At 35.9% G+C, this 15,718-nt stretch overlaps 2 protein-coding genes across 2 annotated transcripts; both read right to left on the bottom strand.

Moving 5' to 3' along the window:
• Positions 1–214: 214 nt before the first annotated feature.
• On the bottom strand, positions 215–1,165 carry LOC122229254 (olfactory receptor 5AC1-like). The gene has a single exon (XM_042954339.1). The coding sequence runs from the start codon at positions 1,163–1,165 to the stop codon at positions 215–217; it is 951 nt and encodes a 316-aa protein (XP_042810273.1).
• A 13,355-nt stretch (positions 1,166–14,520) lies between these two features.
• On the bottom strand, positions 14,521–15,444 carry LOC122230294 (olfactory receptor 5AC1-like). Its single transcript, XM_042956064.1, has one exon. The coding sequence runs from the start codon at positions 15,442–15,444 to the stop codon at positions 14,521–14,523; it is 924 nt and encodes a 307-aa protein (XP_042811998.1).
• Between the last annotated feature and the right edge of the window lie 274 nt (positions 15,445–15,718).

The raw sequence follows: 15,718 nt of genomic DNA, 5'->3' as shown, positions 1-15,718 counted from the left end.
TTTATCTTTGAGGATGGATTAAAAACAACAACAACACAAAGTAAACAGAGCCTGTCTTTACCATGCTCATTAATTATTTTGATGATCACAACAACTTATGATGAAGAAAAGTCTACTCTAAATTTTTTATTCATTCATTTAATGATTATAGATTAAGTCCCCACTACATGCAAAACCCAGGGACACATTTTGCTTTATTTAAACAGAATGAGATTTAAGGAATAATGAAAGCTTTCCCCAAATATTTCTTTATCACTTTTCTCAGTGCACCTAAAACTTCCTTGTTTCTTAGGCTATAAATAAAGGGGTTTAGCAGGGGGATTATAACCGTGTAGAACAATGAATACATTTTGTCCTGATATTGATCTGGCCCAGACCCAGGACGCACATACATGAAGAAGAGAGTGCCATAGAACAAAGAGACAGAGAGCAGGTGGGCGCTGCACGTGGAGAAGGCTTTGCTCCTGCCCTTCTCAGACTTCTTTTTCAGGATGGCAAAGAGGACACGGGTATAAGACACCATGATGGTCGTAAAAGTAAAAGCTTGTATACAAGCAGCAAAAATAAAAATCACCAACGCATTAAGAGATGGGTCAGTGCAAGAAATTGTATATAGTGACAAAATTTCACAGTAGAAATGAGGTATTATATTGGACCTGCAGAAGGTTAATCTAAACAATAATCCCACATGAATGACGGGATGCAGAAAACCAATCACATATGACACACTTATCAACCAGGTACAGAGTCGGTTGGACATCACCACTGGATAACGCAAGGGGTTGCATATGGCTGCGTAGCGGTCATAGGCCATCACTACCAAGAGGAAACACTCTGTGGTGGCACTGGAACCAAAAAAATAATACTGGGCCATGCACTCAAAGAGGGATATCATTTGACTTTTGTCTAAGATGCTGACAAACATCCTGGGAGTCACAGAGGATGAGGAACAAGCATCTGCAAAGGCCAAACTGCCAAGGAATAAGTACATGGGAGTGTGAAGATGAGGGTCCTTCCAGATGAGGAAAATCAGTCCGAGGTTGCCCACCATGGTGGTGAGATAGATGACCAAGAACGCCAGGAACAGGGGAACCTGCATCCCTGGACGATCTGTCAGTCCTGTGAGAACAAACTGCGTCACCTGCGTCTTGTTTGCCTCCATCATATCCACTCAGGCTGTTTCCTGCAATAACAGAATAGATAAAGGAAAAAATGAACAAAGATCGTGAAAACTGGTATTATATGACAAAGTCATATTCCTCTATTTCAGATGGCCCTTACTCAACAAATAGTAAAGCTTAGAGCTTCTCTTGTTTAAAACATACTAATGATGATAAATATAATTTCAAGAAGTAAAGGCTTGGTAAAAAGGCTTTTAAAATATGTATAGTATTACTTGAAGGATGATAGAGACACTCGTTCAGGTTCAGATGTAGTTTCACCTTTTCTCAGGAACTCCTTCATGTCTTTTTTATTGAATGAAAACTGGACTCTATCTTTGGTATTGGTGATATATATCATTTTTTCCAAGATATTACTGTATAGACTAATAAGACAGTAAGTTACAATCCCATTTCAGCTGTTCTATGTCCATTACTATTATGTTATTTGATTGTATATTCATCAAAATCTCCTCAAATTCCTAACAGATCCTTTTGATTATACATTCTTCCAACCCACTCCAAATTTCTAATGGAATCTTTAATTTTCCCAATAAATTGTCCGATGTGAACATATGCATTCAGTCAATAAATATGTATTTAGTGCCTTCTACATTACAGCACTATCATTCTTAGCTCAGTCACACATAGATCTTCTAATTCTGGTGCTGCACTCAAGATGCTAAAATAATCACTCTTTCAAGACTAGAGAAGAAACAAAAACACTAGCCAGCTTATTTGCACATTTGGAACAGATCCAAGAGCTCCCATTCAACATGCCAATGTAGACAATTATGTGGTTAACCAAGAATGTTTTTAATATTTCAGAGGCTCATAATTATAAAATGATTGGAAGGCTTTTTCTTTTCCTGTACTTTTGGGGATTACAAACGGGACTATCAGTCAGGGTGGAATGAAACATTACAAATGGTCCCAAAGTAGGAAAAATAACCAGTGTTTTTGAAAAGGTGGATTCAATTTAAATAGTAAAAATTATAAATTTTGTTTAAAAGGCAAATCAAATGAGAAAAGATGAACCACAGTAATAGGTAATGACTAACATAAAGACAGCAGTCAAGGCAGATAAGAGCTCCAAAATAAAATGTATCCACGAGTTCCATAAGCCTGGAAAGAAAGTGAGAAGGCTGAATCCTGTGGAGACCCCAAAGAAAAAGCTTCAGTCCTCACCATCACAGTGCATTTCATGAATGATAAATTATGCACAAGTCTGAACATAAAATATGTTTTATGTATTCAACACCCTCTCTTAGCATCTAAAAGATCGACCCTTTAATAAACAGCTAATGAAGTATACAACCATTCAAGACAATATTTACCAATCTTGGATTTGCAGTCCCCAGGGTTTTATGACAAGACCACCCAAGTGGTTGTCATTCCAACACATATGTATACTTCTGTAATGTAGACATCAATTCTGTATAGACGTAGCTGAAGATTCCCTCCCTAAGTGTGTGCTAGGCTGAAACATCTCAAAGCTTTCACTCTGTAATTCAAAAGGAAGAATAACAATATTTGCGAAAAATTCAGCTCTAATGAAAATAATCTTTGAACCGTAAAAATATATAGAAGAATTGGGGTGTTTTCTATAAAAAGACACCTGGAGTTTTTCCACTTTAAAAGAGAGGCTATTTTGAGGAAAGCAGTTCTTCATTTTCACTGGAAATAGGAAAAGAGAAAATTTGGGATTTATTTTAGACATGGAGAAACACCAACAGAGAGGCTGGTCACATTGACAGTAATTGTCGAGTAAGCGCACTGCTGTCAAACCACTGCAAGTACAAGATTATCCTTATTTTATACCCCTCCAAGAACACAACAGTGAGGTGTTGTTCTCAGCAGATGTGGTGAACTCTTTTCTGCATATTTCTAGAAAACTAATATGTCAACAAGAACCACACTGAAGGGGAAGGCATAACCTCCCTTTAAAGGTCTTTAAAAGACTTGAAAAGCCCCTTCACTATAATTTCTAACTTTTAACTGATTCTGTGAAGTTCCCATAATAAAATAAAGGTCAGAATGAATTTTACTTTCAAAGACACAAGTTATTAAACAGATTGATTCTATAATTCATTATCCTGGCAAAATAAATGTTAACAGAAATGTAACAAAATTTTAAAAGCTTGAGTCTCAATTCTACTTCTAAATTACTAAGTGATAAGCCTAAGCCACTGTATAACCTTCGTTTTAAGATTCTCTTTTGTACAGCATTGGAATTTCTGAGGTGTATTTCTGCCCACAGCCTATGAGACTATAATTCATCTTAGCTACTTAGTAGGTGGCATAGCATAGTGGTGAAGCACACAGACTATATTATAGCATGGGTTCAAATCTTCATTCTATAGATATATAGCCTTGTATCCACAAGGGGTTGAAGGAAATGAACAACATTTTTATTTAGCTATTCAGTTAGGATTCTTTTCTGTTCCATTTGATAGATAAATCATCTCAAAAAAATTTGAAGATATTTTGACAGCTCATGAGAAACGCTTGTTACTAAAATGATATGTTCTATCACTTTTCATGGAAAGAATAATGACAATAAAATAAAGCACTGTATTCTCACCCACTTCTTATAAGAAGATGCAGAGATGTCATAAAATATAAATTTTCATGAAGAACTCTTAAGATACAAGAACAAAAATGTCAAACACAACTGTTTGTCTCATGTTATTTTTCTTTGAAAAATGCAGTTTGGAAGAAAAGATATTTATTTCTTCCCATCTTCAAACCTGTTTGTGAAGAGAATGTGGAAACTCCCTCAATGCCACCAAAAGATTCCCTGTGGAATGAACTCAATCTATTGGGAATTATAGACTAATCAACAAATCACTTTTAACATGCTTATTTGTATTATTTTTATAAGCTTGTTTCTTCTGAAAATGAAAGCAAGTTAATTGCAGAAAAAAAAATGAAAACATAGAAAAGCACAAAGAAACAAAATTGTTGTAATCTCAGTAACAACTGATAAATACAGTTAACTTTTTGGTGAATATTTCTCCTATTATTTACCCATGCATGTAGTTAATGTTTATGTATACTTATAAATACATAATTTATAGATGCATAATTTTTATGAACATTTTAAAACAAAATAATGGCTCTGCTATACATAAGTTTTCATAAGCTATTTTTAACTTAATGTATACCATATATAGTCTTCTATATCATTACAGTTGACTCTTGAACAACATGAGAGCTAGGGGCACCAATCAGCTGTGTGGGTGAAAATCTGTGTATAACTTGACTCCTCAAAAATGTAACTGCTGTAATAGCCTGCTGTTGACTATAAGCCTTACCAATAAAATAAATTCTTAATCAACACATATTTTGTATATTAAATGTATTATGTACTATATTCTTACAACAAAGTAAGCTAGAGAAAAGAAAATATTATTGATAAAATTATAAGAGAAAATACATTTACAGTACTGTACTGTATTAGTATCGTAAGTTTACATCCTCTGAAAGATGAATTGTCAGTACCTACATCAATATTGTCTTAGGATACAAAACACTGTAGACATTATATGTGTTACTAACACTAGATATCAAAAATGAAAAGCTGTGAGAAAGAAATTCATATTTATTTACAGGAATACAGTTCATGCACTGTTACAAAGAAGCAGCAATATGATTGCTTTATGATAGTCTACTATAATTAATATGATTGCCTGATGGTGGCCCAGACCATACATTAAATGAATTAATTGTTATAAGTTCTTTATGGCATACCATATTACAGCTATACTCATAATACAGTATTGGAAACATTGTTACATTTAAAAAAGCACCTGTGATAATAGGAACTTCTTATCAACAGTTTTTACCAATAACGAAAGAGAGAGAGGCATACTGTATGATGATGTAATTCTTTGAAAGCAAAGTTATAAAACTAATGCCTTATTAATTTTGTATTACATATCACTCACTTTACACCTGTGTAAGGTTAGGCTATTTGCTCCCATACAAGACTTGCACTTGTATTCATCTACAGGATGAATACATAGGCGGTGTTGCTGATGATGAAGTTGATACAAAAATATCTCATACAGTTCGTGCTGTGTGGTTACTAAATTTCTCACATGAAGACACACACATAAAATAGGTTTTGTTTTAACTGTATGGCATGATGATTATTTGCTTCATGAAGTAGACATAAATCATCATATAGGTATTCATCCTTGTCTTCACACTGAGGAGACTCAGGAGGAGAAAGAAAAGGAGGAGTTGGTCTTGTCCCAAAGGTAGCAGAGGCAGAAGAGGTGAAGGAGGTGGAAAAGGTTGTGGGAGAAGCAGGCCCACTCAGTGTAACTTTACCAAAATACATTGTCATTTCTCTCTGACTTTTTTGCTTTTTCATTCCTCTCAAAATGTTTCTAACCCAGTACCAATCCTTCTTCCTCCATTTGCTTTATTTTCAGTTCTCATATCATAGAAGAGTCCATGTCATCAAACTCAAAAACAGTCTTGAATAATCAATCAGCACCTTCTGCCAGATTGTCTAGTGTTGATTTGTTTCTGGCATTGCTTCTGCCGTCTTCTTCCTTATCGTCTAGCACTGGCTCAGAAGCATTCATTTCCATCATGTCATCGTCTGTTAATTCTTCTGGTGTGGTGTGTATTAGTTCATGAATTTCTTCAAGATCCGTATCTTGAGAACCTTCACGCCCCACCTTTTTTGCCACATCCGCAACCTCTTTAATGATTTCCTTGATTGACTCTGTCATAAATCGTATTGTGTACAACATCTGAACACAGTTTTCCCAGCAAGAATTTATTGTTTTGGGCTTGGTGGCTTTCATGATTTTTCTGTAACAATGATGGCATCTTCAGTGGTATAATCCTTCCACACTTTTATGATATTCTCTCTATTGCGGTTCTCTTCCAAACTATTGACAGTCCCTTCCATATATTACTGTGTATAATGAGCATTAAAGGTTCTTATGAACCGCTGATCTAGAGGCTAAACTAGAAACATTGTGTTTGGGGACAAGTAGACCACTATAATGTCTTTGGTGTTGAACTCGGGGTTCTGGTTGGCTGGAGGCAATGTCCAACATCAAAAGAACTTCAAAAGGCAATCCCTTACTGGCAAGGTACTTCCTGCATTCAGGAACAAAGCGAGGATGGAACCAATTCAGAAAAACTGTTCTTATTGTCTGGGCTTTCTTGTACAACCAAAAGGCTGAAAGCTGGGATTGCTCTTTTCCCTTCAAGGCTTAGGGGTCATCAGCTTCATAGATAAGGACTGTCCTGATCATAAACCCAACGGCATTTGCACAAAACAGTAGATTTGGCCCATCTCTCCCTGCCTTAAATCCTGGTGCTCGCTTTTCTTCCTTACTAATAAATGTCCTTTATAGCATTTTTTTTTTCCAGAATAGGACCCTTTCATCTGCATTCAAAACCTATTCAGGTAGTCATCTTTTCTCCTCAATGATTTTTTGAATGGCATCCCGGAACTCTTCTGCTGCCTTTTAGTTGACAGAGCTGCTTCTCCTGTTATCTTGATGTTTTTTTAAGCCAAACGTCCTTCTAAAATAATCAAACCATCTTTTGCTGGCATTAAATTCTCCAACTTTAGATCTTTCACCTTCCTTTTGCTTTAAGTTATCATATGACTTCACTTTCTCTTGAATCATGTTAGAGCCTATAGCTATGCCTTTCTTACAGCAATTCTGCACCCACATAAAACCTACATTTTTAATATGAGATTAAAAGGTATTTTGCAAAAAATGCAAGGTTTTTGTACCTGTGAGTCTGCTAGGGTAGTTGCAGTGATTGCTTCAAGAATTTCCTTTCTTTTTTTTTTTTTTTCATAGTGGTCCTTTATACTGTATCCATTTATCTTTACATGGCAGGCAACCACAGCTGCAGACCTCAATCTACCACACATATTAAACAATTCAACTTTTTCTTGTAATGTCATGATTCTTCTCTGACTTTTGGGAACACTAACAGAACCACTAATGGCACTTCATATGTGTCCCATAGTTTTATTCAAGGTTTATGGTATTGCACTAAATATGATGAGAAAAACGTGAGAACTACAGGATCACTTTATACTGCAATATGCAATTTGCTAGAAAAACCAATTGCTTACGTAGAGGTGATTAGCCTCAAAAGTTGTGTAAGCAGGTACTCAACATGAGCTCATTGCAACAGCAGCCGAAGGCGACTATGAAATTATTACAGTGGTACAGTATTACCACAGTTAATTTTATGTAGTTGTGACTTAATGCTGCTTTCTCTCAACTGCCAGTATAGCCATGTGCAGACTCTACGTGTGTGTGTGTGTGTGTGTGTGTGTGTTGGTTTCGATAAACTTTAACTTTTTATATAGATTTTTGTATGTTTTATGGTAGTATGATAAAATAGACTAGTATCACATATGTTATGCATTCATGACATACCTTTTTCTTAATTTTTCAATATTTCCAGACTATGAAGTTCATCTGAGAGTTTTTTCAAATTGTCAAAAATCTAAAAAAATTCCCAATATATTTCTTGAAAAAAATCTATGTATCTATATATAGATATACAGATGCGCATATATGTGTGTGTGTGTGTGTGTGTGTATACATACATATGTGATTAAACTTGGCAAGAAATATGCCTGATCTATATGTATTTGGTATAAATGCAAAACTACTGAAGGGCATAAAAATCTGTTTAATGTGTGAAAAGTCATAATTTTATCTAAGCAGAAAGATTTGATCTAGTAAAGGCATTAATTTTTCCAAATTAATTTATAAATTGGATGAAATATTAAACAAAGTAATAAGGAAATAGTTTAACTAGAAATGTTTAATTCATCTAGAATAACAAATAGATTATTGTAAAAATTTTTTTCAAAAATGATAAAGAAGAGAGATGTCCCATACCGAGTTTGCAATATATCATAAAGTTAGCTGTAATAACTGAAATTATTCTTGATGTCATCAAGGTTCACTATGGATACAAATTCACTTAAATTTAAATATCCACTTCTAGACATGGGGAGGAAGAGTAGCAAAGTTGCTTGAAAGCATAGACTTTGGTTTCAGATCTGGCGTTGTCTCTATGTCTTTCATCAATAACTTAAACTCTCTAAGCTTTGAGATCTCATTTGCAAAATGAAGTCAAAATGTGCACTTACCAGGTTGTTGCAAGAGTCAGATGAGAGAGTTAATGTCAAGCCATTAACACTGTATTTGACAGATAGGAAGGGCTCGTTAAATAGTAGGTAACTGTGTATGTTAGTTATTTTAGTTATGCATAAGTAAAGCAGCTAAGCTCTTTTGTTAGAGAATGGTTTGGGGGTGAGCAAATTGTGGTATATGTTGTCATGTTGCCAGTTTGTAACAATGGTAGTTTAACTTTGTACATAAAATATATATAAATTTTTTTATTTTTTAACGTTTATTTATTTTTGAGACAGAGAGAGGCAGAGCATGAACGGGGGAGGGTCAGAGAGAGAGGGCGACACAGAATCGGAAGTAGGCTCCAGGCTCTGGGCCATCATCAGCCCAGAGCCCGACGCGGGGCTCGAACTCACGGACCGTGAGATCGTGACCTGAGCTGAAGTCTGACGCTTAACCGACTGAGCCACCCAGGCGCCCCCATAAAATACTTTTATAATTAGCTCATCTGCAGGTTGGCACAGAGACCAGTAAGTAGTGATTTATGTTGAGCAAATGAGATACATCTTCTAGAAGAAAAAAACCTATAGGTTCAACACATTTTAAAGGGAAACATTTATTTTAATGAAAATTACAGATATCATGACATTTCATAACTAAACATTCCACACTGCATCATTAACAAAGGACATTTTTCCCTAACCACAATTCCATTTTGATATTAGATAAAATGAAACTATACTTCCACTACCATCAAATAAGCAGTCTATGCTCAAATTTCTCCAGTTGTTACCAAATTATTTTTGTAACATTGCGTTTGTTGTATTCATCAAGACTCTTTTAATCCAAAAGTATCATTTCTTTCCCCCTTTATTTACTTCTTTGTTGTTGTTGTTGTTGTTAATCATCATGGTTTTCTTATTTGTTTTTTCCCCTTTATGAAATGACGTGGAGAGAGTGGGCCAATTGTTCAATAGTCTTGTGGAATTTCTTCATTCTGGATTTGTCTAGCTGCCTTGTTTGACTTATTATCCTACTCTTTATATTTTTCTATTCCCAGTGGAATTTATATCTAAAGGCTTGATTAAACATTTTGACAAAAATTCTTCATAAATACGAATTTCATATTGCGTAACATCAGGAAGTACAGTAAGCCTGTTTGTGTCACTGTTGGTGGATTTCAGGGTAATCCCTGGGTTAAGGGGTTAACAGGCAGATCTCCTTACTGTAAAGTTATGTATTTTCCCTTACATCTGGCAAATAACTAAAGATATGATACTTTTGCACCTTGTAAAACTATCCAGGTCCCCATTCATTTTTTTAGCTAAGGTCTTAGCATCCTTTGATGATTCTTGCCAGAACCAATTATATTATTAGGGATTTTTAAATAATAATTTTTAGTTCTGTCATTTGTTCTACATTTTTGGCTGGAATACTTTGACACAACTACAAAAAAAAAAGAGGAAATTAAGATGAAATGTTCTGAAATTTATTATAAAAAAATTTAGGGGCCCCTGGCTGGCTCAGTCGGTGGAGCATGTGACTCGTAATCTTGGGGTTGTGAGATTGAGCCCCACATTGGGTGTAAAGATTACTTAAAAATAAAATCTTAAAGAAACATTTAAGCAAATATCTAAATGTTGTTTAGACTTATTTGACCTTGCCAGAAGTTCACGGCTCTACCTTCCTTCTTGAAGGCAAATTGTTGGTGATTTTAAAAGGCTTACTTTGAATAGCTTAGTCATTCATTCCAAAAATATATTTAAGTGTCTGTTATGGTAGACCCTGGTCAGAGGTTTTCCTTGAAAGGAAAAAGATGCCTCAACATAAATGTAAATTACTCCAAATTCTGGCTTGTCCAATGGTTCCTGTTTCTCACACTTTGTAGGTCTCCTAGGGTCTCCTAAGACTAATTTTTTGGATTTGTGTGTTTAATAAATATATAATAATCATTATCATAAGAATATATTTTTTTGTATCTTACTTTCAACAAAGACATATTCATATAAACTATCTCAACCATATTGGAGCACCTGCCATTTCTTACATTACCTTCTTATATAATGAAAAGAATTCTGGAGTGGCCACACCAGCAACCTGTGACAGTTTGTGACAGTGGTTCTTGTCTTAGCATAGCCCTTTATTGATTATATCACTTTAGAAAAGTTGGATCTTAACTTCCTCATAAAGACAAAACCTGTATTTGTATAGTGATTTATGCTGTGTAATGTACCATCCCATATATTGTCTCACCCAATCAGCTGAATAGGGACATAAATGCATATTATAATCTCTATTATACAAATGAAGAAATTAAGGCACTGCCCATTTAAATATCCTCAGACACTCATTGTTTTCTTCTGTCTATGACCTACAAGATTTCATGGAGGCTATTGTGGTCACTTTTAGCTTCATCTAAGACTCAGGAATAAAATACCAGATCTGATTTGACACACTGTGCTTTTCCACTACTCCAGGCTGCCTCACATGTAAATGGAAGAAATACAACCTCCCTTCTATTTTTCCAGAGTGACTGAAAGGATCAATTAGGATAATTCAGATGAATATACCCTAAAAGTCTTGAAGTAATATTTAAATAGGAGGTAGTACCTTAGTCCATTCAGGCTGCCGTAAAAACATACCACAGACTGGGTAGCTTATAAACACAGAAATGTATTTCTCACAGTTCTGGAGTCTGGAAGTCCAAAATCAAGGTACTGGCAAGGTATTGCCAGTATTGTTGCATCCTGATGAAAGTCCTCGTCCTGATTCATAGCCAGGGTCTTTTCAATATGTCCTGACATGGAGGAAAAGGTTGGGGATCTCTCTGAAACCTTTTCTTATAAGACACTAATCCCATTCATGAAGGCTCCACCGCCTGACTTAAGCAACTTCCAAAGGCCTTAGCTTTTAACACCATCATCTTTGGGGAATGAGATTTTAAAGTATGAATTTGGGGAGGACACAAACATTCAGACAATAGCAGGTAGACTTTCCTATTAAGAAGAAATCAAAATCACAACCTAATATGATCATGATGAGTGTTAGAGCTTTGTGTTTCAGAATGTAGTCCAGGCCCACCTGCCTCAGAATTGCCTGGGATACCTGTGAATAGTACAGAACCTCAAACCAGCCAATGATCTGCTGAATACAATACCTGTGGGTTCATGCACACGAAAGCTTAAAAATGAAAACCTCAAGTGAAAAATCCCCATGACATTGGCCCCTCTTCTGCTTAACTAAACCAGTTTTAGGTGTTATATAGAGGCTATAGACTCCAATTCTATAAAGTATTTACCTTGTAGACACTTTGTAAGAGCCTAGCTGACATTCAGTGGATTGATCATACCATATTACCATATGGACAAGAATGGAGAACTGTCCAACATATGTAAAATATCTACTGAAATATGGGTCTCTATTAATGCAAAAGAAATATTTGTTAGGAAATAATTGCAGCTAACTTTTGGTGAACTGTCTGGATATGCATAGTCTGTCTCTCCAAACTCATTATCTGGTAGGAATTTGAAAGAAATTAGTGTTATCTATTACTTGTTTATTTATGAACTTGTTTTCAGACAGCAAACTGCAGGTCCATATTCACTAGAATATGGATAATTGTGTCAGACTTCCAAATCCAACTAAAGAATCAAGACCATATGAAGATTTTACTTTTCCTTTAAGCCAGTAGTTTTCAACCTGGGCTGTACATTGGCATCCCCTGGAGTGATAAAGATATACTAGTAGCTGGGTCACATCTCCAGAGAAGCTGACTTCACTGGCTTGAGACTGGGTCAGAGAATCTTAATTTTTAAGGACCTTAGGTGACTCCAACAAGGACTGAGAACCACTCCCTTAAATAAAAAAGCATAGTATGCAATATACGTGACATCTATCATTATTCCCTTGGTGCCATAAGAAATGGGGAGAAATAAAGATAAAAACTTGATAAAAAATTGGATAAACTCTCATAAAGTGGCCACTTTGGCAAACAGTCTTTGTAATAGTCATACAGAGAAGTTTCTATATTCAATTATCATCTAATCTTCATCGGAAGCTTGCCAAGTTTCACGTGATAATTATCTCTAGTGACTGTCAACACTGACTGCATATTAGAATCACTTAGACAGGTTTATAAAACTATGAGAAGCCTGGAACCCCATCTTAAAAATTCTAGTCTGTTTGGTTTGAGGTGATAACCAAGTGAGGACCACTGGCCTATACCATCTGGGTGAGGAGGCAGATGGGCAAGACTTTATTGGTGACATTAAGTCTTTAATTCTGTTAGTTGTTATCGACAGAGTGTGATGTAACAAAGAACTACTCAGTTTTACAATATGCTATAAGCTGAACTATGAAGCACCTGAGATGTGGTCATTCTTATGGATTATGTAGTATTAGTTGGATTCCAAACCGTCTTTCACATAAAATATAAAACCATAAAACATAAAAGTTTCTACAAAAGAACTCACAATCTCCTGGGGAAAACCTAGCATGGTGACCTGAGCTTTACAGTAAAAGAAGAATCCAGGAAGCACATCAGAAGGCTTACTTCCTTCTCTTATCCACAGGGCACACTGTGGAGCGGAAGAAGCAGTCAGTGATTTGGCTAGTACCATCTCCTTCTGTGTGCCTCTTCAGCCACTAGTGTTAGGTCTCATGTAAGACGTTGTAGTCGTATAGAAGCAGCATAGGGTAGTGGTTAAAAGCGTGGACTCAGGCACCACGCTGCCTTGAAATAATAGAGGTATAAAGGAGGCAGAGACCATCTATATATTGCCAGATAGCAATTGTACACAGCCAATACTTAAAATAGTCTGTGTGGCACATAGAAAAAAAGAGAGAGTTTTGCCGCTGGCCTTGAGTGTGGAGAAGTGGAGGCAAGAACTCCTACAGAGATTCTGCAGCCACAGGGAGCAACCTGCTTCGAATGAGCCCACACAGCAGAAGGCAGAGCTCAGATGCAATGAGAGGAGCAGAGTCTGGGAAAACTGAGCCCCAAACACACTGTGCTGGAGCCACTTGGCCACACCACGTGCTTTTTTGTTCGATGACTCAACAAATTGTTTATATCCTCAAATCAAAATAATAGGCTAGGATCTGAGAAATGTGCCATGTATATAGCAATACTTTACTCTTTTTCTTTACCCCCCAGAATGCACTAGGGTCACTATTCATGGTTTATATGCTCCTTTGCCCTTGTATGCCCTGTAAGAGACATCTAAGGGTTATGAAAATCGGCTCTATCAATAACGTAATGTAGGTCAAACTACCTACCTTTTCCTTTATTTTTGACTAAAATATTCACAGAGCCATATGTAATTACCTCAGGAACTCAAAAATGGTAACAGGGTCAGACAGAACACATACATAGTTTTTATAAAGAAAAAGTCACTTAAGTTGCATAATTATGATTTGATCAAGCACATCTGCTATTCCAGGTAGTTGTCAATTACAGGAGAAAAAAAATTCAATTGGCATATGTGTGTCAGATGCAAGATGCTTATTGAGAGTGCTTGATAAATTAAAAGGTGGACATTTTAAAGAATTTAGGACTTTTCATTACATTGCAGGAAAATTACTTTCACTTAAATATATGATTGTTAAATTTTTTAACTTTTCAATGGTTGCAATACAATTATAATTTGCAAAATTACTTTTAAACCTTGTAGAGATGTTCATTTTAAATGCCTCAATACGTTATATATTGTCATATTCAGTCTAACAATATTACTTTGGTTTTCATATTGTTTGGGTAATTATAAATAACTACTAAAGACAAGGTTTTGAAAAAGTACCCATTCAAGAATTATTTAAAAAGGCATGAGTCTTTTTTAAAAAGAGGGCTTATACAGGATGAGTCTTCCTGTAAAAACTATAAACTCAAAGGAGTTTTGAAGTGTGAATATCTGGAAACACAAAGCTCTTCACGTTACAAAGATACAGTAATTTGGAGATTTCTGTTTCACTTTTGTCTTTGAAGATGGATTAAAAACAACAATAACACAAAGTAAATGGAGCCTGTCTTTACCATGCTCATTAATTATTTTGATGATCACAACAACTTATGATGAAGACAAGTCTATCTACTGTAAATTTTTTATTCATTCATTTAATGATTATAGATTAAATCCCCACTATGTGCAAACCCCACATTATGCTTTATTTAAACAGAGGAAAACATAAGGAATAATGAAAGCTTTCCCCCAAAAAAATATTTATTTCTTTATCACTTTTCTCAGTGCACCTAAAACTTCCTTGTTTCTTAGGCTATAAATAAAGGGGTTTAGCAGAGGGATTATAACCGCGTAGAACAATGAATACATTTTATCCTGATATTGATCTGGCCCAGACCCAGGACGCACATACATGAAGAAGAGAGTGCCATAGAACAAAGAGACAGAGAGCAGGTGGGCGCTGCACATGGAGAAGGCTTTGCTCCTGCCCTTCTCAGACTTCTTTTTCAGGATGGCAAAGAGGACACGGGTATAAGACACCATGATGGTCGTAAAAGTAAAAGCTTGTATACAAGCAGCAAAAATAAAAATCACCAACGCATTAAGAGATGGGTCAGTGCAAGAAATTGTATATAGTGACAAAATTTCACAGTAGAAATGAGGTATTATATTGGACCTGCAGAAGGTTAATCTAAATAATAATCCCACATGAATGACGGGATGCAGAAAACCAATCGCATATGACACACTTATCAACCAGGTACAGAGTCGGTTGGACATCACCACTGGATAACGCAAGGGGTTGCATATGGCTGCGTAGCGGTCATAGGCCATCACTACCAAGAGGAAACACTCTGTGGTGGCACTGGAAGCAAAAATATAAAATTGGGTGATGCATTTGACCAGGGATATCATGTGATTGTTAGATAAAAAATTCATTAACATCTTTGGAGTCACAGAGGATGAGGAACAGGCATCTGCAAGGGCCAAACTAGCAAGGAATAAGTACATGGGGGTGTGAAGATGGGGGTCCTTCCAGGTGAGGAAAATCAGTCCGAGGTTGCCCACCATGGTGGTGAGATAGATGACCAAGAACGCCAGGAACAGGGGGGCCTGCATCCCTGGACGATCTGTCAGTCCTGTGAGAACAAACTGCGTCACCTGTGTCTTGTTTGTCTCCATCATATCCACTCAGGCTGATTACTACCATGAGAGAATAGGTAAAGGAAAAAAAAAACAATCAAAGGTCATGAAAACTGGTATCGAATGGTAATGTCTGTTCCCTATTTCAGATGGCACTTTCTCAACAAATATGAAGGGACAGTGTTTCTCTTTTTTACAAACACACTTAAGGGCATTAAGTATATAGTAAATAATTTTGAGAAAGATTTTTTAAAAAGGCTTTTAAGTACATACATATTTAGAATTGAATATATTAACAGTGAATTGTTTCTCAGAA

Source organism: Panthera leo, chromosome C2, assembly GCF_018350215.1.
Source record: "Panthera leo isolate Ple1 chromosome C2, P.leo_Ple1_pat1.1, whole genome shotgun sequence".
Taxonomy (NCBI): domain Eukaryota; kingdom Metazoa; phylum Chordata; class Mammalia; order Carnivora; family Felidae; genus Panthera; species Panthera leo.
The sequence above is the reverse complement of the archived record's forward strand: the minus strand, read 5'-3'. Positions and strand labels throughout refer to the sequence as shown.

Bases quoted from the DNA above. Each gene is read 5' to 3' on its own strand.
- LOC122229254 (XM_042954339.1), bottom strand. From the start codon at position 1,165: ATGATGGAGGCAAACAAGACGCAGGTGACGCAGTTTGTTCTCACAGGA.
- LOC122230294 (XM_042956064.1), bottom strand. From the start codon at position 15,444: ATGATGGAGACAAACAAGACACAGGTGACGCAGTTTGTTCTCACAGGA.